The sequence below is a fragment of the Eulemur rufifrons genome, chromosome 7 (genome assembly GCF_041146395.1).
Source record: "Eulemur rufifrons isolate Redbay chromosome 7, OSU_ERuf_1, whole genome shotgun sequence".
Lineage (NCBI taxonomy): Eukaryota > Metazoa > Chordata > Mammalia > Primates > Lemuridae > Eulemur > Eulemur rufifrons.
Genome location: NC_090989.1, coordinates 257,833,206 through 257,859,915, shown reverse-complemented (window position 1 = coordinate 257,859,915; position 26,710 = coordinate 257,833,206). Strand labels below are relative to the sequence as shown.

The 26,710-nt window shown below is 37.9% G+C and overlaps 1 protein-coding gene across 2 annotated transcripts in view; it reads right to left on the bottom strand.

Annotated features, from left to right (window-relative positions):
* Positions 1-26,710, bottom strand: part of PLPPR1 (phospholipid phosphatase related 1) — a 256,436-nt gene that overhangs the window by 111,593 nt on the left and 118,133 nt on the right. Inside the window, exons 1-2 of one of the 2 annotated variants that reach the window (XM_069476644.1) lie at positions 10,521-10,730; positions 10,227-10,334 (exon numbers count right to left, since the gene is read on the bottom strand). In XM_069476644.1, the coding sequence (XP_069332745.1) occupies positions 10,227-10,289 (63 nt within the window). In that variant the 5' untranslated portion in view covers positions 10,290-10,334; positions 10,521-10,730. Of the gene's footprint in view, positions 1-10,226; positions 10,335-10,520; positions 10,731-26,710 lie in introns of those variants that run through there. The other variant, XM_069476645.1, reaches the window with a different exon arrangement.

Genomic DNA, 26,710 nt, shown 5'->3' with positions numbered 1-26,710 from the left:
TTGTATCTTTGATACACTTGTAGGATGTAGTTCCCTACTTCCATGGGGGTGGGACATGGCCACATTTTTGTTGCTTTGGCTAATGAAATGTGAGTGGAAGTGACCTACATCAATTAAATATGAAGCTTTAAAAGCCTGTGTTGTGAATCATCGTGATTGCTTCCCTTTACCAAAGTGACTGTGGAAACTTGTTGCGAGGTAGATTCCAACAGGCTGAGTTCCCGAGTAACTGTGCTGAACAGAGAACTCCCACCAATATACATGGGTCTCACAGTGTGAGAAATCAGCTTGTATTGTGGTAAGCTACTGAGATTTTAGGCACAGTCTGATATCATGGCACAACCTACCCCATGCTGACTGTTAGAGTCAGTTTTAGCAGGGATTATTTTAAAATGCCAATTTAGAAGACATAGCCTGAGTCAATCAATAAATGTATTTGGTCCGATCTCCTGCACATCTACAGCAATGGTAGCATGCAATCACAACCCACACTCGATACCTTATCATTGAGAGAAGAAATGTAATTGTGTTCAGCAGTTTGAATTTATTAAGGCACAAAATAAGTTAATGCATTTTAGAAAATTGATCAAATCTTAGAAAGTTACGTGCACCAAATTCAGTAGTGGTTACCACTGGAGAGGCAAAGAGGAAAATGAGATCCTGTATGGAAGAGCACATGGGAACTTCAACTATATCAGTTACGTTTTATTATTTTATTTCAAATCGGAACCAAATAATGTCAAAATGCTAAGATTTTATGTAGCTGAGTTGTAAGTACTTGAGTGATTATCAAATTATTTTCTATTATGTAGAGTATGCTTGAGATCACTCCAAATACATTTTAAAAGAATGTTACTTAGTAACAATTAGGGGGGTCAAAAGGGTTTTCTGATTATTGCCAATTAACCTAAAACTCCATCACAAAATGACCCTATTTCCCAAAGAGTTCTAGATAGTTGAGATTTACATGGATGAAAATGTAATAATATTCTTTAAGCTCCTAAAGGAGGACAGATTATAGAAAGTTCCCATTTCAACATTTCTGTATGTCTGAATGCTGCCCTCTGAACATAATCAGAAAGGACTTCCTTACTCTGTTAGTTCTTCAGTGGAGAAAGTTGACTTCATCAATGTGACTCTGAGACAAATTATTAGGCCTACATATATACAGTGGAGGAAACATAAGATTTACATGTTAAATTAAAATCCCAACTTTAACATCTATTGGCTGTGTAGCCTTAAGCAAATCAATTAACTTCTCTGTGTCCTGATTTTTTCATTTGAAATTTAAAAAGTGGAGACAAATTTCTGTTGCATAGGTCCATATTATCTTACTGATGTTTTCAGTCCCCCAGTTTTATAATACTATATAAATACCAAATATAGTCTATTTAATGATGTAATGCTATTATATGGAGATTTTAAAACTCTGAAATCTGAATAACTTGTACCTTGAGATGCATACAGAGAGTTATTTATTTCATTAAAATATTAACAAGAGCAAAGGTGCTCTCATTCTGAGTTCATCCCGTCCCCATTTAAAATCCTTCCATGGTATTTTATAGTTATTATCATTACCATTTCCTAGATTACTAATGAGTTTGCATATCTTTTCTTATACTTATTAGAGATTTGTATTTTCCCTTAGAGTCAGATTGGGTCTTTATTTATTTATTTATTTAGAGACAGGGTTTTCTCTCTATTGCCCAGGCTAGAGTACAGTGGTGTGGTCATAGCTCACTGTAACCTCACACTCCTGCATTTAAATGATCCTTCCACCTCAGCCTCCTGAGTAGCTGGGACTACAACTACAGGTGTGTGCTACCATGCCCAGCTAATTAAAAAAATTTTTTTTTTTTGTAGACGCAGGGTCTTGCTTTGTTGCCCAGGCTAGTCTCAAACCCCTGGCCTCAAGCAATCCTCCCACGTTGGCCTCCCAAAGTGCTAGGATTACAGGTGTGAGCCATGGCACCTGGCTGGTCTTTATTCTCTTTGAAAGGGTATATTGAGGAGAGGAAGGAAAATAGGGAAAGAGTGTGGTGGGGGAAGATAAATGGGGTGTAGGAAGTTTCCAGGCCAATTCTCAGTTCTTCCTTTAAAGTCTAATCAACTGACTTCCCTCAGAGCTATATTTTTCCTCCCCTCCTGATTTCTTGTCCTCCAGGGCCAGATCCACTTATTTAGTCCTAACTTCTCTTCCTCTTGTGGTAACTTGGTTTAACTGGGACCTTGATTATAAAATATCCAAATTGGAGAGAGTCTCAATGCTGAAGGACAGAGGACCCCTCACTCAGCTGGAAGAGTGTCTGAGGACAAGGATAAAGGATGATGAAACTGTACCTCATTTTAAAAATTAACACTGGTATTTCGATAGCTTGAAAACTATATACCTGAATATCAGTATTGTCCTTTTGTTCCAATATCACAAACACTAGCCAAATGATGTTTAAATGAGAAAGTGCACTCAAAAGTATGTTATATTTGTATTTGTCATTGCAATTTAAAAGACTCACAAATTTTTCATTTGCTTATTTGAAACCTTATCCAGTAACACCTCAACACATATCCTAAAAACATTCAATCTCAGCAATGTCACATATCTGGGGATTAAACTGCCCAGAGTCCCTCTCTTGGTGGCTAGTGTTGTAGTGTTCTAGCATGTGGGGGACGTGGGGGGTGGGTAGAAGCTGTTATTTTTAATTATTTTCACATTAACATTTATTAAGCACTACCTGGCAAGAACTTTCAGGTAACATTACCTCATTTATTTCTCAAAAGTTCCCATAAAGAAGTTACTTTTATTTCCATTTCACAGATGAAGTAAACGGAGGTTCAAAGAACTTCTCCAAGTTTATACTAGCAATAATGGCAGAGCCAGGACGCAAACGCAGTACTTTTGGTATCAACTGTTTTCTATTTCCACTCCATTATATATAAGGATAAAATTTTGATACTTTGCCTAAAAGAGCCAGCAGAGTTTAAAAAAAAAAAAACAACAACTTTTTTTTTTCTCCTTTAGAGAAAAAATTCTCAATTTGATTTAAATGTAAAAATCTAAGAGTGGCAATCTAAATCTCAGAAACAAGGCAGTCAATGCTGCTAAATCAAAGCACCTGCAAATAAACAGCAAAGAGCAAGACCCAGAGACCTTCTTCCAAAAGCTTAGGCACAAAAAACAAGGGAAGCATTGAAATGGCAGTATCCAAAAGTAATGATATGGAATCTCTTAACTTCTGACCCCAGAGAAAGATACCTGGAATCATCAAGTTCTTGCTGAACTTCATGATATTATTTATCTTCAGGCTGCAATTTATAACAATCACCCGGTAGGTTCGAGTGGAGAAAAATGAGTTGTCAAAAACAGGCAATAAAAATTGCAAGTACAAGCAACCGTAGAAATGATAAAACTGTCACATCTGTACACATCAAATAACAATTGCATTCATTATGTCCAAATTCCTGGTACTTAATATTGTCTGCTGAAGAAGCTAAGCCCAAATATATTTAAAAGAGACTTGACTGAGTTATTCATGATTTCACACAGAATGCAGTGAAATTGTCTTGAGAGGAATCCACTGGTATCTGGGAAGATTTGTCAAAAAGGACACCCCAGTCTTAAGCATTTTGGAAAAATACATCTGGTATCGGTCATGGAGAGACGTGAGAGACCTCGAAGAGTTCTCATTCTTATTTTTCAGATGTTCAATGGCCAATTTGAGTGTGTTTTCCCTCAGAGAAATCTTTACAAAAAAATCTGCAAGCATGAGAGGTGTTCCTAAAATGACAGTGGGGAACAAAAAAAAAAAAAAAGGAAAAAGGAAGAAAACAGGAAGAGAGGGAGAGTCTCAGAAATAGAGAGAATGGGAGTTGAGGAGGCAGGGAAGGTGGAGGGAGGGGAAAAAAGGAAAAAGGACTAAGAATGAAAAATGCAGAGAGATTGATTTTTTTGATCACTATTTTTAGTTTTTAGCTATTTTAAGTATCTTTATCCTAACCAAAAAATATTTTTTAGCTATTTTAAGTATCTTTATCCTAACCAAAAAATTAATATTATTGAATTCAAGGAGAGAAAGTGAGGATGAGAAAGTAGATGTCCTCATTTTCATTTAAAGTTTGTTGATTTTCTTCTTTTCCTGTCCCCTTTGACTTCTCTAGCCTCTGCCTAGTTCAGTATTTGCTGTTTTCCACTTGCTCTAGTAATGAAGAGCAGTGAAGAGTTAAAAGCTGTTGGTCAGAAATGCTATTGTGGACCTTCTTAAAATGTTACTGATTCTGTATTTCCTTCTGATTAGTGATAGAAAAGTTTATATTCTGGCCCTTAAAATCATTATCCTCTTGTCAAGGGCTCTTCGTTTAGGAGGCTCTGGCCAGGACAACAAGATATCTTTAAAGGTCAGCTGACACTGGGTGTACAAGAGACATTTTTCTGAATGTCTAGTATTCGAAGAGTTGGTTTCTAGAACCACCTTCCTTGTCCATTACGTATCATACTTCTCGATTCACTCTGCTCTCTTCCCACTGTTAATCTCCTCCCTTTCAGCCCATTACCTTCTACGTAGGCCCTCCTATTCTATCAACTGTTCTCTCTCCAGTAACATTTTAACTTTTCATTTAGATCTGTTACCTTCAAGGATTGAGGGTGGGGAAGGGACAATGCTGCTCCTGACTTGTGACCACCACGAGACCTTTTATGCTGCATGCCGCTTCGTCAGACACCTTCTCTACCACTGTTTCAGCCTTCCGGGTGGGTCTCTACCTCATCAGTAACTTTGAATTGTGGAGGCTGATTGGTATCTATCCTCCTCACCAACTGCCACAAATAAACAAAACATCTCCCAGTCAAAACTCTGCGCTTGTACAATTAAAATCAGGAGGGAAATGCACATCAGTGCTTCACGGTGGGCATTACGTGTCTCCCATTCCCACCTTGAATCTGTCACACACATTTCAAGCATGACCCAACAAACCTGGCTCTATGGAGAACATAGTGAGATCCAAGTTACAGAAGCATAGTTTTATGTGAAGTACTCAAAAAAAAGCAAAACACATAATGCCTTGGGAAAAAATACGGTTATGGAATAAGTGTTTGTGGAATGAATGAATGCATTCCCGAAACAAAAATGGCATGACAGCGTTCCACTGCAAACATCTACAATGTTTAACCTGCCTTCCTCCCTATCTCCCTCCCTTCCTTCCAATTCACAGGTAAGCTGAAACAAAAAGGGTACCGAATATAAGAGTGATAACTGAATAGACTGATGCCACAGTGGGCCTGGGCAGGGGTAGAGAAAGGGGTGCACGTGAATTTCAGTAACAGGGTTTGGGCTTTAATGTTCCCAGGGATAGGGCATAAGGACTTGAGTCAGAACTGAGATTCCTATGGGAAAGCTAGGATTCCTGAAGGCTTGCTTTTCACTCCAGAGAAAGAATATTCTATATAAATCTACCTGCTGACATAGGAAGACCATAAGGAAGATGAACTTTGACTAAGTACACTTTTGAGACTGCAAGTTGGGGTTCTGAATATAGAAGCTAAGCCCAAGGACAATATTCATGCAAACCCCCTCTAAAGTGATACTCTTAAAACTTAAGGCCCCCATGAATCTTACAGAAGCATAAAGTTCTGCTAAAACTGAACTTAAAAAATACAAAAATAAATAAGGAAACAATCCACCATGAACTAGACACAGCAGACACAACAAACAGGAGGATCAGAGTGTCAATAATTTCAGATAATAGAAAAATCTGACAGAATATAAAATAAATACATTTGGTGTAATTAAAGACAAAAGAAATAAAACCATAAGCACAGGAAATGACAATGTAAATATAGGCAGATATTCAAAAACACACATAGATCTTCTGGAAATTAAGAAGATGGGTTATAAGATATAGAGAATAGAAAGAATGAGATGATACAACATATATCAAATAGATGTTGCAGAAAAAAGAGAAAGGAGAGAATATTTGGAGGGGTGATCATGGCTGAGAGTTTTACATAATTAGTGACAAACATGACTTTTGATATTAAAAATGCACAACAAGTCCTAGCCTATATGAATTCACACTTAGACATATCATAGTGAAACTGCAGGGCACCAAAGAAAAAGAAAAATTTAGGCCGGGTGCCGTGGCTCACGCCTGTAATCCTAGCACTCTGGGAGGCCGAGGCGGGTGGATCGCTCAAGGTCAGGAGTTCGAGACCAGCCTGAGCAAGAGCGAGACCCCGTCTCTACTAAAAATAGAAAGAAATTATATGGACAACTAAAAATATATATATAGAAAAATTAGCCGGGCATAGTGGCGCATGCCTGTAGTCCCAGCTACTCGGGAGGCTGAGGCAGGAGGATCGCTTGAGCCCAGGAGTTTGAGGTTGCTGTGAGCTAGGCTGACGCCACGGCACTCACTCTAGCCTGGGCAACAAAGTGAGACTCTGTCTCAAAAAAAAAAAAAAAGAAAGAAAAAGAAAAATTTAAAAGCAACTGGAGAAAAAAAGTGAACCACCTATTAAGAACAGCACTAAAAGAAAAGAGTTTTCACAGCAATAATAAAGGTCATGAAGAATAAAATGTAATAAACATGTAATAAAAATAAAAATAAAAAAAGTTCTGAGGATGGAAAATAATCCCTTCAATCTAGAATTCAATGCTAAGTTAGATCATCATTCCAGGTTAATTTCAATATAAAGACAATTTTAAATAAATATTTAAAATGTTTACAATATACTAGACCTTTGCTGAAAGAACTGCTAAAGGATAGACTTCATGAGGAAATTAAAGGAGGAGAAGGATAAAAGAAGCAATAGTAAACAAAGAAACTTATGTAAATGTGGGGCAACTTCAAAGAAGCCTTGACTGAAAAAAAATAGTGAAAAATTTAAGGAAGATATAAAAATTAAGAATGACACACTCTCAAAGTTGTGTAAGAACAGTCATTGATTGTTTAAGAGAATCATAGAGCTATTGATTAACCTCAGTTTGTTTTGAGTCAAGTATATATATTTAAAATTGAATAGTAATTTTTAGAAGAATAGAAATATAATCTACAATTTATAACCAATAAAGGAAGGAAATGGAGGATTAAAACAAATTAATCTGGAAAACAGAATAGAAAAAAGGTACACACACATTTATTATTTAATGGGAAAATGCCTGAAATATTTCCTTTAAAGTCAGCAATAAGGCAAAGATGTTCTCTACCACTGCATTTATCTGATTTAACATAGGAAGGCTTAACCAAAGCAATAAGGCAAGAAAAAAAATTAAATGCATAACAATTAGAAGAGAAGAAATAAATCTGTTACTACTTGCAAATGATACAGGTGTCTGAAAAAAATCTAAAGACTATATAAAACATTCATAAAACTAATAGAGTTTTTAAAAATTTGTTTAAAAAACCTGATGTACAGATATCAAGGCTGTTTATGTAATGCAGCAACAAACTATTAGAAAATGTAATTATCCCCTAGCAATTCTACTGCTGGGTGTTAATCCAACGGAGCTCTGGCATATAGGCACACAGAGACAGAAATAAGGATATTTTCTGAAAAATATTTGTAAAAGTAAAGAAAAATATTAAGCAAACAAACAAAATAATCAAACTGTAGGTATATCTGCACAACAGGATAAATTGCAAACAACTAAAATGAACAAAACTGCCAATCTGGATAAGTCTCAAAAACATAATGTTGAATGAAAAGGCAAGTTGTAAAAAGAAGGCTCATCGTGGTATCAATTATGTACAATTTCCCTAAATATTTATGAATATATACATATGTAGAAAAATGCAAAAACATACATGGGAATCATATAGGGGAAAGAAGCCTCTAACTTCACATATACAGTAGTTCCGGGTTCAGGAAAGTAGGATTTCAGCCATATCTGTAACATTTTATTTTCCTTGAAAAAAAAATATTTGAAGCAAATATGGCAAAATTTTAAGATTTGGTCTTAATAGTGAGTTCAGGGATGTCTGTTAGATTGTTTTCTGTACTTGCATTCTTTTATAATTAAAAACCAACAGTGAAAAGATATTCATCGATGAAATTGACATTTTAACCAAGTTATTTTTGGCCAAGTTTTTTGATACCCCTGTTGCAGTGCCTGGAATAATGGAGGAAAAGAATGAGTGTTTGATGAACAAAATACATGAGAATCACAAGAGCCACACTGAGATTCACCTCCTTCCCCGTCAGTTTCTATCGTGTTCTACTTCATGTCCTCTTTTTTTTTTTTTTTTTGCCTGCCTGTGTCTGAGAGAAGTCACTGATGTATCTTAAACTTCCATGCACAATAAGAATGACAATACAGCAAGAAAAAGAATAAGCCATCTTTCCTCTCCCAGATTTTCAGGCTTCTATTTATGTTTGTGTCAGGATAAGCTACAGAAGGACTAATTTATCTCTCTTGTTGCCGTTCCACCAGCCAAGCTCATCATTCACACATTAGAGAGCTGAAAATCTTCAGAGACTACAGCTTCCAGCAATAAATTAAACCTCCTACTTTGAGTATTAGTTCCTGTTTGATTTTTAAGAAAATTTAAAATAAAATTGCTGCTGGGAGGATAAAGATCATGACAGTTGACTTATTCCCCAATTTCCCCTTGCTTACTTTAAAAACTTATTTTTCTTATAAAAAAAGAGAAATAAAGAATTGAAAAAGGTAGTACTACTGTACCTTCTACCCCTTCCACATGAGCAGCAGGAAAAATGACTCCTTTTCCTTCATCATAATTTCAGTAAGAACAATAGTAACTAGAACCCACGATATAAATAATGTATAGTTACTGTCTGAATGGAGCTATCTTTGGCATTAGCAAATTACAAGCAGAATATTAAGAATATGTGTTCATGATTGACAGATGAATTCTTTGTTAACCCTTTTAGAGATTTAGCTTAGATTGAGCCCATATGTGCCTTGGCTTACATTAACATCTCTGGTCCAGACTTCTCTCTCATCTCTATTTGATTCTGTAATACAGACAGGTTCACAAATACCACCAGAAAATAAATCATCAAGTAATATGTGTTCATCTAAACTATCATGCAATGTGTCTCTAAGGTGAAACTCAAGGATCAGCCAAACACATACATCTGACCAAAAATCACAATGCTCAAAATTAGCTGACTATATAGACAGGTAAAGTTATTTCAGGAGGAAGATCATAAAAGTACTTGTCTAAATGATTCACAGGCTGTATATAAACAACACATGTATTAAAAGTACATTTTTACTAATATAAGTAGTGGTTGAACCCAAGTGTTTGTTTTTACACGGGGGATAAAACAGATAAGCATGCATGTTTCTCGCACACTCAAACAGAAAGATGCCACAACGTAGAATACGCTGCAGCTGACCCTTGGGATGTGGAGACTATCCAGGAAATTACCCAGACAGGAAGCTCAGAACAATTACTTTTCAACTCTTTACATTGTCTTATTTAAACCTCATCTTTAGGATGAAAAACAATCCAATAGATGCCCTATCTCCTTAGAAAGCAGAAACTATAATACCTCTGGCAAATCAACATCTTAACTTGAGATAACCTAGGGAGTAGCTTTTTTGCATCATACAATATGATTCCGAATTTCCTAAAATCTCCATGTCTTTGTCTCCTCTACAGCAAACAGAGAAGGGGCAATACAGTGGGGAAAGGGTCCAGGAGGTTTATCCAAAAAGACGCTAGAAAAACTATTTTCTGGCACAAAGTTGGAGCTATGCAACAAAATAATTCATGACCAAAAGAAACCACATATTATGCAAGTTCCCAATATCTCACTAAAGAAAAATCCCCAGTGGAGACGGTCAACTCTAAGATTATTTTCCTCTATTTGGGCTCCAAGGCAAAAGACCATGAACTAACATCATCTGTAAAATGCCTGGTTTATTGAATTCTGAAAAAGGATATTGATTTTTAAAAAACAATTGAATTGAAATGCTGCAGTCTCTTTCATCGTTAATACATTCACATCACCATTGAAAATAAAAGAAATATAATAAAACACAATTTTTGTATCCAAAGATGAAGTCTGGAAACCGTCTTACTCTATGGCTTCCTATTTAAGAAACATTTTGCATCATTTATTAATTCTTCAATATTTGTGCTACCAAAATTTAATTACCTATCATGAGATTAAATAATTTTATAAAACAATCCCACGTTCTCAGCATAAAAATGGCTACTATTATTTTACTTTGTCCATAAAGGTTTAAAAAAAATACACATACCTCAACAAATATAAAACACGGGATGATGGAATGACTTCGTTGAGTGTTGTTTCCTACAGCCATTTCTCACACCATGTAGCAAGACTGCACCGTCTAAAACTGTCCAGGCTGAAACAGAAATAGGTTGCATGGTGTAAGAACTATATATTGAGAAGTCCCTTAGGTACTTACGTAGATGTATCAGCTGCCCTCTACATAAGCAGGCTGTGTACAAACAATGCAAAATAGTGATTTACAACCCAGACAAGTCAGACTAATAATCATTCCAATGAAAAGCAAACTATATATACTAGCCATAAATAGTCTTAGTGTCAACATGGCCAGGTAGGGAGCTCCTTGTGCACAGAGCTGTAGTGAATAGAATTCCAATTGCCTGGTGCTACATAGTGCCTGGTAGACTGCCCTCATGCCACGAAACACAGTTTCTGGTATAAAACATTTGTTACTGCCCATCCTGCATGCACCTCCCCTACTTGTGCCTAATCCTCCCAGTTTGCAACCTAGGGTCTTATCTGCTTATGTCCTTGCCTATCCCTTTGGAGCTGATGTTTAGTATCGAGGCACTAATCGCTGACATCCTTCCCTGATCTTTATTTGCCCTCGCTCCCTTGACTACACAGCCATGAACTACTTTGGGTTAATAAATACATCACTGATCTGTTTCACGGGGTTCCTTCAGTGCAGTGTATGTGACCCAAACACAAAACACTGAAGCGATAATACATTCACCTAATTTACAAGAATGGAGCACTGAGCAACAGCAGCTTATCATTAATATTTTATTAGAACATTTCTGTCCTGCTTTGAACTGAAAATATTATTGTATTAGGAGACCGGTTAATTTTGGTTCTTCTTAATAGAAGCAATGAAATGAAGATTTTTAGACTTTTACAAAACTTTCAAATCAGATAAAATTTTTTTCCCCACTTTATCTTTTATTCTCTATCCAAAGCAATACTGACCTTCATAGTTATTATTTTTCATTTGTTCTGTTTTTCTGTCATCCCTACCAACGGTCCTTGTGGATTTGGATTGTGGCATAAAAGGTGATACAGGGATTACTAGTCTATTTAAATGGCCAACTGTACTTTTGTTAAAGGTCATAAATTCATGTTAATGTCATTAATGTATATCTATTTTTACTAAGTCTCTTCTTACCCTTCTCCAGAATGAAACTTTAAAATATATTTCCTTCTCTTTTTGAGACACCAACTTCTCACTTATCAATTAAAACTTTCTCTGATCAAATTTAATTTTATATGCATTATAAGTCCATACCAATCATGTTATTTAAATCATTTAAGTCTTAGGCAACTTAATTTTTTCAATTAAAATGGATATTATCTGTTATAGTCCTCATAATACATCTGTCACTTCAGCATTCTATTTTAGAATTTAGAAGAATATTTTCTACAATAAAAAAGAAATCTATATGTAGAACATACAATGGATTGATTTGACAACCATGTATTGTTTTCATTTTGCACTTAACCCAGATATCTCAGAAGACTGAAAAACAAATATATGCATAAGTATAACAATGTGTTATAGGTACTGACATAAAAGTAAGTAAGAGGGATAACAGTGGCACAAAAAAAAATGATCAATTTTAACTCTTGGGGTCAGAGATGTCTTATCCGTTAGACACAGTACTTAGGGACCACAATATTTTTTAGGGGCCTAAGAAAATGTTTTAATTTCTTTTTTGATTAAAATAGAGTAGGTGCTCCCCTATCATCTCAGGGGGAGAGACATTTCAGCTAAAGGGACCAGCAAAAGCAAAGGTTCCAAAGACATGAATCAGCCTAACATGTTTGTGAAACTCTAAAAACAATACCAGGTCAAATTGTATAAAGTTCAAGAATGAGCTAATTTGTTTTCATACATGCAGCTCACAAACTCTCACAATCAGAATGCCTCAAGGACAAGAAGTACAGGATTGGTTATTTCCACATCAGATAAGAACATAAAAGGAAAAAAAAAAGATCAATATTGATACACACTGCTGTTTCTTGCCAATTAACTCAGATAAAAGCTCTTCATTTGTAGGTAGGTAAGTACATTATGAATCAGACTTCATTGGGATATGAATCCCAGTGAGAGAATCAATGCCATCTCATGTGTTCCTGCTGAATTTTCTACAAAATTTCCTCTTGTTCATGAGAAGTGTATTAATTGCTATTAGGACAAATACAAAATAATTACTGATTACAAAGTATCTGTGTTAGTGATACTGAAAACAGATGGTGATGGAGCATGGTGACAGCAGGATGGGGATAAACCTCTTTGATTTCTAAACTATGCAAAGTTGGATCCACCCCATCAGTGAAAGAAGTTGCAAAGGACAACACTACCCTTGAAAAGGGTCTCCAGGACTCCCTGGGGCCTTTCAGCCTGGCCTTGATGTGAGTTAAAATGCCAGTTGTCAAAGTCACCACCGGTGGTCATTGCCGGCAGCCCAGCATCTCTGATTTTAAGGACGCTCGAGCTTGCTCTCTCTATAGATATAGATTGAGTTAATTTTTCTAAAAATGCCATAGTGGTTCCCTTCAAAGTTAGGATGACATGAATTTAAAAATCTAAAAATCAACTAGGCAGCAACAACCAGACTCCCCTCCCCGCAAATTGTACCTTTCTAAGTCCAAGAATTTTGTACTTTAGCCCACATTGATTTCAGAGAGTGTTTCTCTACTCTGCTACTGTTGAACTTGGAGGCCAGATCATTCTCTGTTGTGAGAGGCTATCCTGAGCATTGCTGTAATTTAGCACTATCCCTGGCCTCTACCCACAGGATTCCAATAGTAGCAATCCTCCCCCAACAATCTGAGTGTGACAAAAAGTGTCTCCAAACTTCGTCAAATGTCTCCTTCAAGGAGGGAGAGGAGGACAGCATGGGGACCACCCCTGATGGAGAACCACTCATTTAGGAAGATTGAGAGCAGAATCCCTAGGACATGAGAATTTTTGAGTATGTGGAAAAACTGTTTCACCTGGGATAAAGGCCACGGTTTTGGCCAAGGGAACAAATCTATTCCTGCCTACTATCTAATCTAGAAATCTAGAAGGGAAACCTAGAAATTGTCAAGGGGCCTTATTGGCATTTCGGGAAACAAAGGGCTTCCCAAACCAGCCCACAGCTGGGGTGATATTAAAGCTACTGTAACTGGTAGTTACTACCACTCTGAACTCCAGAAGAAAGCAGGGCTGTTTTATCCATTAGGTACTGCAGGCCCAAATCCTAGGGCCTGTGAACTATTTAAGAGCCCATGAAAATACATAAGACATTTTTTAAAAGGCACGAAAAATATGCAAAGCCAAATGAATAAATATGTAAGAACATGCCTAAAAAGATAAAACTCTGACAATTTCATTAACTATTAAACTTAGTGTTCATAACAATTTAATTAATTTGAAAATGATTTATAGGTGAGATATTCTTTTCTTTCTTTTTTTTTCTCTTCTTTCTGCCTCCCCCCCCCAAGATATTCTTAATTCTAAAAAATTCCTTTGTAAGGAAACTATAGATAATTGTAAATTAAATTAGTGATTCAGAAAAATAATTTCAAAAGAATAGTTAAAATATTTTCATTTCATTCACTTTGCCACAAAATAAAAATTTACGGTTGGATGAACATAGGTTACTCTTTATGGGTTTGTTATCATAGGGATTAGGGTCTCAAAAAGTGAGGATTGGAAACAATTTTAAGGACCTTAAAATAGTCCTGGAGGGAGTTTGCTTCAAGCCAAGATAAAGTAACCAGGACTGGATTTCACACCTGAAACAACTAAGAAATACAGACAAAAGTAAATGAGACAATGGTATTCGAGACATTGGACATGAGGCAATGAAGTGCAATGATCTCTGAAAGAATAAACAGAGGTGAACCCTGGGATTGTCCTAGCTTACTGCTTGCAGACAATGTCTGGGTCACAGCACTGACAGAGGAACTCAGACAAGTGGCCAGTGGTCTCCCTGAGCTGGGTAGATAGAGCTGGGAATATGGGAAGGCCAAAGCAACTAGAATTTGCAAGGTGGGATTCCAGAGAGGACAATGTTGCACAGAGAGTCCTCAGGAGTTTTGCAGATGGTCCTTGAGTCTTCTGCAGACCACTGATAAGCATATGCTTGGGTGGAACCTACCCAGGGCTCAGAGAGAAACCATCCAAGAGGATCAGAGCATATAATCGGGGCTCATACAGGGCCAAGAATACCTTCTGTTCCCACCAACCAAAGTAGAAAACCTAACTCACCAGGTATCAGGTAGGGTACTTAAGTTTTGCTTGAATAATAACTTTAGCATGAAAACATTTCTCATTCAGGGATCACAAGTGACACTGAAAAGTACTCCTTGTAGCACAGGTTCCCCCCCCCCCCCCCCCGCCTTTAGTTTGTCTGTTACAGAATACTGAATAGTTACTGAGATTTCTTTCATTTTTTGGAAGACTTCTTAAGATATTAGTTCTAATATTTGGGTCACTGATTGGTGTGTTTTTCCCTGCTTTGGGGCACACACATACTTGTGTGACAACACAATCCATGGACCAGGTCATGTCAAAGGCATCTCTGATGTGAGTTTTATAGTATTTTACATGGTGAAACTTCCCAGAAGTTCTTCAAAATTAGGTTGGTTTTAAGATTGAAATGAGATTGTGGCTAGAATTAAAAAGGGAGAAACTAGAGCTTATTTCTCTATGATTTCAAATTTTAACTGGAGTTGAGGGAAGTTGGAGAAGAAAAGGAAAAATTAAAAGGTAAGAAAAATCCACTGTGAGAGTCACATGTCATCATATTCCCTGGCACTCAGAATAAGTCATAATCCCCAACGGCAGCTCATCCTTAACACATATTACACAGGCATTAACTTCCTCGGTGGTACTGAGCTACTCCTCTGTACTCTGGATAATTTCTATTCAGTACATGATCTCTGGCCAAAATCACAGTTTGCATTTAATTCCCTAATGCAAGAAAAACTTAACTACTTTCTAAAGCAATAAAGACATTAAAGGAACAAATCAAATGAGGTTGTGAATAAGTGCAAAATCAATTTCATCAATAGATGGTGTGGGATTTAGGAATACACTACTTGGGTTTTCAAGAGAAATACTTTGTTCACTTTCAGAGATGCGTTTCAAAGCTTGTAAAGGATGCCAATGAGAAGGCCCACACACAATAAGAGGAAGGCATTGGCATCCCCGTTTTCTCCAGTTTCTCCCCTCTAGTTTCTCATAGCTAGATCCACCATCCAGCCCTTGAGCTAACCCTGACTAAGGCAGCGAGACACAGAACACAAGACCCACAATCCAGGGAAACCTAGAACTGAGTCAACTTTTTGCAAACTACTTAGATTCGGGGGGCCTGTGAGCATACTTGGACCCCCACATTGTTCTTAAGTGGCTTGTCAAACCCATGGATAATTCCAGGTTCCCTCAAGGCTCCCAAAGTACATTGTCCTCATTCATAAGATCAATCCTTTGGCTTTGTTCATATTGCTTAACTCTGATGACTCACTCTCACGGTACTTCAGTCTCTCTCCAAGCCTAGATCTCCGCCTGGACCTCAAGTGAGTGACCAGGACTCAGCTTCTCTATTTATCTAAATGAATCCTTTGAACTTATGAGTATGGCTGGTTCACACTTCAGTCCTATGCCCAAATGGACAGTCTGTGAGACAGCTAATGCCTCCGCCACTGGAGTTTTATTTGGCATCTAGGGTTCCTACTGCTGGGCCCCGTACACATGAGTGGGCCTCCGAAGGCAGAAGGTTGCCTGGCTCATATCTGGGCTTGCTATAACTCTTTGACTCTATCAATCCTCTCCAGCCCCATTTTGCAACACTCCCCACCCCATGCCCACCACCAGCCTTTCTGCACTCCATCCAGTCAGTTTCTGCAACATTTCAAGCTCTTTCTCACAAGCCATTGCCACTGCCTACAACACTCTTCCCTCCTGCATATTTGCCTAAGAAATGTCTGCCTATCTTTCAGATCTGCAATAAAATGCCATTTTCAATGGGAAAGTTTTGTTGCCCTCCCAGACTGGTTCAGGTCTCTATTACATACTTTCATCATACTCCTTTCACAGTATTTATTGTGTAATTGCTTCATATCTTTTCTTTTCTGGGCAGTCAGCTTTGTTCCATGAGGCCAGGACCATGTTTGTCTTGCTAAGCACTGTACGGTGCTTGGCACATAGTAGGTACACAGTAAATGTTGACATAAACAATGTGACTCAGCTACTCAGCTCCCTCGTTTGATTCTACATTTGCGCTGGTTCAGTTTCTTAGATCCTGACTCAATCTTAGCTCATTGGAGCAGGCAGAAAGGATTGACTCAAGACCTAGATTAAGGCCATATTGTTCAGTTCAGGCAAGACGTAGGGAGGATTGACCTAAGACTAGTATGCCTTAGACTCAAAGAACAACAAAAAATAAAGTGTTCAGAAGTCCTAGAAATCAAAATGTAAACCAGAACACATTTCAAAATGTAAAATTGAAAAGAAGGACTATTCCACTGAATTCTACTTCTGGATCTTTCTGATTATGAAAAAAAAAAAAAAAAAAAAAACCACTTTAGATTACTTCTTTAAAAGGTGTATTTTTTAATTAAATGTAACAGAAGGTTAAATTTAAAAAAAATCTGAGTCCATCTAAGAATAAGCCATCTCTGTCAGAAACCAGTCTTTTCAAAACAACAGTAAGCACAAGGATGATGCCAACCACAAAACTCAGTGGGTGACTGGAAGCCGCAGAGACCAAACAGAGAGCATAATGTCAAAATGACGGATGGGAAGGGGGGTACCCTGGATCATCTTATGATCCACCACCAGGAAAACTGCTAAATAGGAAACCACAGTCCCCAGACAAGCAGGGCAGTGCCCCAATTTCTTTTTTAAATTGTTGTTACTGTTTCCCCCTAGGTTTCCACTAGGAAAAAAACTAGCTTTAAAAAGTAGAAAGGCACAAAGAGATTTTCTTAATTATAAAGTAGTCAGTTAATGTTTCCTTCAATAAAATCAAAGGCTGGAAGGAAATGAGGTTTTGATGCTCAGTTAAACTGAAACCTTAAAAGCACTGAAGCAAGAACCAGAAGCAGAAAGAGAGAGAGAGAGACATGGGCATGCACATGCACACACACGTACACACACACACACACACACACACGTACACACACACACCGGAAGTGCTGAGACATCGGGGAAGCTCCAGGGAAAGTTGTACTCAGCTTAAAGTTCGGGGCAAAAATAGGCAGAGAATATGTTGTAATTGTTCTCAAAAGTAATGAATATGATTCTTAAATATACTTAAATATAAGTATTTGTATACTCTTACATCCTCCATGGTTATAAAATTCCAAATATAAAAAAGTAATTGTAATTATAAACAAAATTATAATTAAACCCCTATCCTGTTGTCATCATGCTCCATGTTGGACTGACTATATTAAAGGTAAAAAATTGTTTTATTCTGGTATCTCTTCCACACCCTTCCACTGAAAAATGTTCATTGATAAAGTTTAAGATGAACTTGGATTATGTTAAAGTCTATTCAAAAATGAGCCACATTTTAGAAAGGCTCTGGTATTCCTAGTGTCATAATGCCTTTTGTTAAACTATTTTGAAAACAGGCATTGAGAAGGTTCCTTGTTATTTATTCACCCATGAATCCAATAAGGCTTCACTAAGTATCTACTAGGTGCAAGGCCCTTTTTAAGGCTTCCAGTGATGCAAATATGAGTCAAGCAGTCATTGACAGCAGGTAGCTTACAACCTAGCAAGAGAGCAAGTGCAGATGGAAATGCAGAATCTATTAAAACGTAATGTAGATAACGATAATTCACTGGAAGTAGAAATTATTTCCATAGTTGATACTTGAGCTGGGCCTATGAGGACAGGTAAGTTACGAAGAGGCCCAGCAGGAGGGAAAAGAATTTCTATGCATAAGGAGTGGAATGAACAAAGCAGGGAGCACAGCATCTCATTATATCTATGGTGTGGGATTATGGTTAGGTGAGCTTGGCCAGCACATAGGAGACAAGAAGGAAAACAGCATTGGGCATAGCTAGAGTGGAGACAGGGGTGAGACTGTTGCATGCAAGCTAAGGACTTTAGAGCCTCTTCATTAACTTGAACTAAGAGAATACAAAAGGGATGGCAGGGGGTGACCAGTGGAGTTAGGGGGACTTATTAGGGGCCACCACCAACTAAGATGAGAAATAATTAGAACCATGCCAGACCTGGCTTCAATCTAGTTTTTGCATTTTTGAGATGAGCAGGGAAGAGAGATGGGTAGAAAGTACTGTTTGAATCTGGGGCTCTCTGAAGAGGCTTAGAAGGGGCATTTGTTATGTTATTAAGGTCAGAGGTACCAAAGTGCCCTTTCAGAACTGTCATTGGTTCTTTTCCGTTGCCCTTTGACTTCCGGTTCGCATCTCCAGGGCCACAGTGGTTTCCAATGATCCAAGAGATGGGGCTCATTAAGCAGAAAGAAAAGAAGCAAAAGATCAAACAAAAAGCAAAAGAGTGAGAAATTGCTACAGAAGAGAGGAAATGCCCCCTAGACTAGAAGTCTAAAGAAGCTGCACAGGAAAGTCCTTTTGGATGTGGTGGTTCCAGGATATTAGACAGCCGGTTACAGTCTTGCCTGCAGGGATGTATGTCACAAGCTGTTCAGAGCAGTGGGGAGGCTGTGATACTGTTGTTCTGCCAAGCAAGACTGCATTTTCCAATTTAAAGCTAAGCTGCCCAGGAGCCAAGCTGTTTGTTTTTCAGAAGGGGAGACAGGAAGAGAAAATACATGTGTGTGTGTGTGTGTGAGAGAGAGAGAGAGAGAGAGAGAATGCGTGAGCAATCCGTGAGTTGAGATACCAAATCTATCTGCATGTCTACTCTTTGGAACAGAGGGGTTTTATTTTTGTCATTACATTCTCTGGCACCCTCAGAAATCACTGCCAGGAAGTCCCTGTGCCCTGTCGACAGGGTAATTAATTGGCTCTGTGGGACTCTGTTGGGACCTCAGAGGAGACAGGAAAAACAGGTAAGAGGAATTCCCTTTCACCACAGGAGATTTCTGAGAGGGATTCAGACCACACTGGGCTAAGCCATGGTTTGCAGCACTGCCACACAATCAGAAAGTATCGTGTGCATTCTGTGACTAAACCAACCTTAGAATTTTGAATGAGTGTGATAATAATGACAATTTTGCTCATTTATCTTTTTGACAAACATTTATTGAGGACTTACCACTCCATGTCAGGCTCTACACAGATTGTAGTTGTGCAGTTTAACTTTTTACATTTAACTCTGTGCTATTTCTTGAGTTAATTTTGTAGGACATGGAGATATGCTGACCGTTCTTTGTAACATTGCACACTGCTTTCCGCATCTAGCATTCCTGATGCTTTTTACCTCTTTCTTCTTTCTCTTATCTGTGCCACTTCGGAGTTGACATACTATATAATTTATATTAGGTGACATACTATATAATATAATTTAAATTATATTATTTATTCTCATTCTCTAACTGCCAGAACGTAAGTTTCACAACTTCTTATTTTATTCGCCAGTTATATCCCAAGTGTCTCTTGAAAAGATGACATTAAACAAATAATTATAAGTGAGATAAAAACAATATCTTCCATGGCCTGTAATGGAATATTAAACATAGGCAAGGGGGCCAGGAAAATCTCTTTTGAAAAACTGATCTTTGAGTGTATAGCAGTTAAGAGGGCAAAGGGTAGGAAGTGTATTCCTGTCAAAAGGAATCATGCATGAGAAGTTCCTGAATGAGGGAAAGCATGGTCATCTGGCTGGAACATAAAGGTAATGGGGACACGCAAGGAGACTGTAGAAGAGACAGGGTGTGGGATACAGAGCCAGGTATGTCATGGTGAAACATTTGAAACTAGTTCTAAGAACAAAAGTAAATTATTGAAAGGTTTCAAGGAAGAAAACTACCATGACTGGATTTGCTTGTAGAAGATTGCTCAGTTGGCAGAGAGTGGTTTGGGAGAATGGGACAAGAATGAATATGGTGAAGTGGCCAAAGTCTGTGATCCCCTAGACAAGAGGAGAAGGCGCCTTAGGTTAGGGATAAGGCAATAGAGACAGGTGAGTGCATTAAAAAATAATTAGAAGACCAAATAGATAAGATTTAGTACTTGATTAAAGAGGGAGTTGTGGGGATGTCAAAATGCTTTTCCTTACTTATTTAAATCCCTCAGACTAAAACATTCATCTTCCCTGTTTTGTCTCCAGTGGTGATGAACAGCTTTCTGCTCACTATCCTGTTAAATCATCCTGCAGCCTCCTCTTTAGTTTTCCTCATGAATCCCAATTGTTCCCTCTCAGCCTTCATCTGGCCCAGAATTAGACACAGCATGGAGCAAACTATTCTTGAGAATTGCCTCAAAAATATCTCTTTTTAAAATACCATGCTTAAAGAAAAAATGACAAAAACAATACCTTACTGTAAATTTATTCCCCATGTTAAGTTGAGGTCTCTAAAAATACATGACAGCCCTTTCTTCTTTTCTCTTTGCCTTTTCAATTCCTACATATCCTTCAAGGCACAGTTCAATTTCTGCCTCTGCCAGGAAGCCTTCTCAAATGACAGTATTCAACTCAGTCAGTCATTCAAAACAATTGTGCTTTGATGTGTCAATAAGCCATGCACACTTACCATCTTTCTCAGCCACTGATTTGGTGCTTAACCACAGGCAACATTATGTCATCAGTGACAGGCTGGGGGAAGGCAATCTCTTAAACCCTTTCCAGTCTCTGATTTGCCTTTTATGCTCTCATTTTGTCATTCAGTCAAACTCCAAAGCCCTCATTTAACTTTCTGTGGGCATATGCCTTATCCTTTCGTCCTGATTATAAACTACAAGAGTGATCTGACTTATAATTCTTTGTGTCTCTCACAGCATCTAGCATAGTGCTTTAAATGTTGGCTAAATGAACAACACATGCTGAATATTTATGGTTATTCCAAGGAGAAGTATGAAAGAGGTAACTAAAAGTTTGCCTTTAGCATCAACTCTCTCTCCTCTCACCTCACCAACCACTGTAGTAAAAACCAGCTAGGCATCCTGTAGGCAGTCAATACATGCTGGCTATTATGGAATTGTCTGTCTGCGAAAGACCCTATGATTGATGCATAGTCAATCATGAGTATCCATATTAGAAGGAAAATGAAGTCAAACAACTAGCAACCCAAATTTGGATCCATAGTTTCACCTGTCCTTTTGCTAAAATTTCTTCCAAAAACCCCTAAAACTTAGGTTTACTTTCTCTTTCTCTTTTAATTTTTAGTGGAAACACTTAGAAAGGTGTCAAAAGACAAAGATCATGGGGATGAAGAAAATAGCAAAATTTATATAGCATTTCTTACTCATTTAATACAACCACGCTTTGAAACAGATCCAATTATAAACTGCCTTTTGTAGATGAGGAAACAGTTTGCAGAGAGTTTAAAGCAGAGTGCCCAGGTTCACACAGCTGGTAAGTGTTAGAATCAGAATTTATACCCAGGTGTCTGGCCCAGAAGTTTGTGTATTTAGTCACCACATCAATTTCTTCTCTCAAAAAATTCAAAAAGAAGCAATGGCTTAATCTACATACCTGGTCATCAGCCTTCTGGCTAATGGTCAGTTTATTCTCTGGTTCTTTTCAGCAACCAGTAAGTGTCCAGGGATTGTGACTCCCTGATACGGTCCCTGAGTGCTTCCTAAATTTCAAACAAACATCCACAAGTTCCCCACCAAGGTATACTCAATGACTGTATCTCAAAGACCTCTCATTCTTTTATTCTATCTTGCTGAAACTCCACACTTCATAGGATGGTAAAAATTATTCCAAGGATTTGACGGTATTTTGTGGTCCAATCTGGAATGGTTACAAATGTAAATTAGTCTCCCCAACAAAAGGTAGATGTTTGCTGCAGTCAGCAGCAAACCACACTGCGGACCACACTGCTCTCTGTAAATAAACTTTGGGATGAAGTTAACACCTGTTCCAGTGTTCTCACCAACATGTCGTCCCCTGTCTCTGTACTTCGCTAGCTTGTAAACCACAGAGTGAAACTTGACAGGTTCACTCACAATCTATGCCTTAGCTTGATGTCATTAGAATGCCACCACAATGGCAGGATTTCCTCTCTAGCTCAGCACCAACCCCATCACATGAGTAAATGCATATAACTTTGCATCTAGATGAAAAAGCACCTGTTCGATGGACTTGAGCACCAGTTTTAGAGTCTGACAGGTGTGAATCTGAACCAGGTCACAACCGGAATCAATTAAGTAAACTAGTCCCTGTGGCTTGCTGCATTTCTGTCTAGTCCTTTCTATTTATGAGGGGTAAATTATGTGATGCGTGTAGTATTTAGCATCTGCCAGGTGTTCGGCAAACATTTGTTTGAATGAAAGCTCCTTACACTCGGCACTCGTAGTTCAGTTTTCTACTTTTGTCCTTGAGTGTCCAGATACCATCAATTCGGAAGATTCTGCTCCATAAGAAAGGACTGTTTTTAGAGAACTTTAGCAATACTTATTAAACATTTTCCTTATTCACACAGAAAAAAAGATCATTAATTACTTAGCTTTGGCTAATTCCCAGGACACCTAATTTGTTCACATCTATTTTCAGAAAAACTCATGCTTTTTTTTTTTAATATGAGTTAATGTCACAATTTTTTTTTCTCCCAGAGAAACCACAAGGCAGTCAAGAAGGTAGCAGTTTTGCAGGCTACAGGTCAGCCAGTGTCAATCCTTTATGATGATTTCATTCTTGAGACTGGAGGAGAAATGTGGATAATGAGATAAGGAGAGCAATGAACCAATCAGCAAGAAAAACTTGAAAAGCACTTGTGGTTCTGCCCGAAGCCCTTAATTAACCACATTCTCCACAACACAGAGCAAACCCATCTGGACAACCAAGAAAATAAAAACCCAGCATGGAGAGTTCAGCGATGGATCAGTGCTGGCAAAGTGGTAGGTTAAGCCCTGAAGATTTTAGAAGCCCCAGAAAGCTAAAATCAAAAGCAATGGTGAGGCTGAAGCTAGAATGTCCCAAACGTAGTAAAGTCCAGTTCTCTCGAGTTTAGCACATGGTGCCGCAATGGCTCTACAAAGGGAGACGAGATAGCCGTCGAAATGTGTACTTTTGCTGTTGGCACAAAATTTCCAAGTTCTTCCCTGAATAAATAAAGCCAGCCACAAAATCATGTGCTTCGCCCTTGGGAAGCTAGTCACTTTTGTCTCTGCTCTGTGGATGAGCCAAGACTGTTTCTAACTGCAGCATTTATTTAGGGCCTTTGTACTGACACAGTCTGGGTGCAATCCAAAAATCTTACACTTTTGTCCAATTTTATGTTAGGACAAAGACAAGGCAGAAGATATTCCTGCTGTCTGGGGGTGAGGAACAAAAGGCTGTCAGGCTGGGTTTAATCACGTGGCATAGGTGGAAAAGTGAAAATCGAAAGCTTTCAGAAAGACTGTTTGCTGGCTGCGCAGTGCCCCATGACAGAACGTGGAATAACTAATTACATCTTCCTCCCAGTTCTCTGAAGAAGATACTATTTTATCCTCATTTTACAGTTGTGGATACTGAGGCTCAGAAAGGTTAAGGACCTTGTCTCTCAGGAGGTTGGTTACAAGGCTAACGAGTATTAAAGCTAGAACATAAGCTGTGTGTACTGACTCTGAAGTCAGAGGGCTTTCTACTCCACCATGTTGGCTCCTCACTATCCAACGCTTACCTAGGACAGCCAGGCTATCAGTATTTTTGGAGAAGAAAATATTGAAAGATTTACCCTAAGTGAATGTTATGAAATATTTAAAAGAATGGAGTCTGAGGGCAAAAAAAAAAAAAAAGATATCCCATGAGTCTCGTCCTAGTACCCAACCTATGCTTAGAGTTTCAGAAAAGGATTTTTACAGTTTGAAAAAGGTAATAATTTTCAGAGAGACAAATAGTCTTTAAGGTCTGGGAAAATCCTCTTATAAGATACTCCTTTTTCTCTCTATTTTAACAAATACCTTATACTTCAAGTGCTTCCTGTGAGCTAGGCAGAGCTAAGCTCTCCAGGATTGCTTTAATGAATCCCCATGATTATCTTACAAGGCAAGCACTATTATTCATAACCCCATTTTACAGATAAGGAGGTTTAGACTAGTTACTAACTTGTCCTAGGTCAGAAAACAAGCCCTAGTGCAAGGTACAAATCCGTTTGTGAATGTGGTTTTCAAGGTATATGGAGACTCACAGTGAAAAAAAAGGAAGTAAAGCTATTTAATGAGTTCCTACTATTCTCTAGCTTAACATCAGTAGACAGTTGTGCTTATTTGCAAGTTTGTGGAGAGGTGTCCTATAACCCTATCCTTCCTTCAATTTAATGCATGCCTCAACTCTCCCCTTCCTCTTTGATTTCCTAGAGCCAGAACATCTTGAGGCAACTGAGTCAACATGCTAACTATCATATCTAGAGCCTATATTTTAGTACCTGCAAAACAATAACACTCTTACAGCTTGTTCCATTTGTAGTCAGCTCTGATAATCAGAAAATCATGCTTATATTCAGCTGACAATGCTGCAATGACATTTAGGAACCTCCCACTTGTATCTCTTGTAGGTCAAGGGCAAAAAACCATGCTGATGAAATGGCATTACCAAAAGCAAAGAAGTTTAATGCTATTCATTGAAGCACAAGTGATCTTCAAGGAAATTGAGAGCTATTCTTTTTCAAGGACAGCTTTAATAGCTGAAGGGGTATAATGTTTTATATCCAGTCAACCATCTAGCTACAGACAACTTGTCACAGTAAAGTGGTTAATTTTTTTTTTTAATATTTCAATGACATTTTGAATCAATGCAAGAGGTTAGAGTGAACAAGGAAGTTAAGGGCTTTTTCCCCCCAAAATCATATTTGGATTTAATTTGAAATTCTTTCCAGTCCTATGATTTTAGCATAAAAATTTATGGAATCCTGGTGGCTAATTAGATTTTAAGTCTTTTATCCAGGAATTTGCCCAATTTTATGCTCTCCATCAAACCTGAGCCCTTTGCTGATCTTCAGTCCATGTTAAACAAGTAATCATTTTAACAACCTTAAAAGACTACATTTTAAATTCTATTTGTTATGCATACCACATCATGGAGTATATAATCATTATTTTTAGACAAAAGTTTGAAGCTCAAATCCCATAACAAAATTGATTTCCCATGTGAAAGCTTTCATTTTGATCAAAGAGTAATAAGGTACCAAATGCCCCAAAAACAAAGAAAGCAAAAAGCAAAAATGTGCACTTTACATCATCTGCCAGGGAGCCTTTTACATAGGTGTCTTCCTGTGGTCCCCACAACCACCCTAAGAAGGGGAGATTACCATCCTGTTTTACTGTGAAAGAAACTAAGGAGTAGAAAGGCTAAGTGACCTGTTCAGTATCACATCGCAACTAAGCAAAAATAGTTCTCAAACCAGGTCCTCAGGTACAACCCCACTTCTCTAATTAGAGGAAGGCCAGCTTGCAATTACCCAGAGGGGAATAAAACCACTCTCCTCTTGTTCTGCCCATTTCTAGCAGGCTCAGGCCCTCCCCAGGTATGCACTTCAGGAATGGAAGTGGGTACTGACCCAGGAGGCCTTTTCGCCTACACTTAGCATTATCTTAAGGGATAAGAACTTGGAGTGAGGGTGCCATCACTACCATCAAATTTTTCTTAGTATATTTTGTTCTGGCATTATCATGTCACAATATCCAAAATAATTCCTCTTTGTAAAAGAATCTTAAATTATAACCTTAAGGTCCAGCTCTAAGGGTCTCAGTCCCTGGAAAATGAGATGCAAATGTCAAACTATCAATGCACAGCTTGGAACACAATAGTTGCTCACTTCAACAGCTGGGTCCCTATCAATGCCCTCTTCATTATGGAGGTATTCTGGGTGACATAACTTTGTGACTGTGTGTGGAAGTGACCACTTTTTCACCCCTGCCTCCCTGGACTCTGTTCTTTTGCACTATAGTTCTGACTCACCACCTCTTCTCACTTGTTTCTCTATTTGCCTTTCTCTTTTGTTTCAAAAACCATTATTTCTTCATAGAAGCTTTAAAAATATATAAAGAAATATATGTACTGAGTTTAAAAGGTCACATAAAATTGCAATGCTTATAGCCCCAATAACAGTCTCTCATGTCACCTCTCCTCAACTCCATGTCCCACTCTTCAGAGGCACTTTGAAATATTTTAATTGTTTCTTCTGATATTTAGTAATTATATTCACACATTAAAGGGAAAATAGTGTAATTAGTATCATTATACAGGTTAAAAATCATTTTGATCCAAGCCTCAGAGAGGGAAGTCCAGAAGAAACTGATGTTGCCACAGCGTATACCACCACTCAAATCTTTCACGTCAAGACAACTCAGAGCAGGATAAATTTGAGGCCAATGCCTATATTTAAATCTCTATAATAACAGACACCAAATATA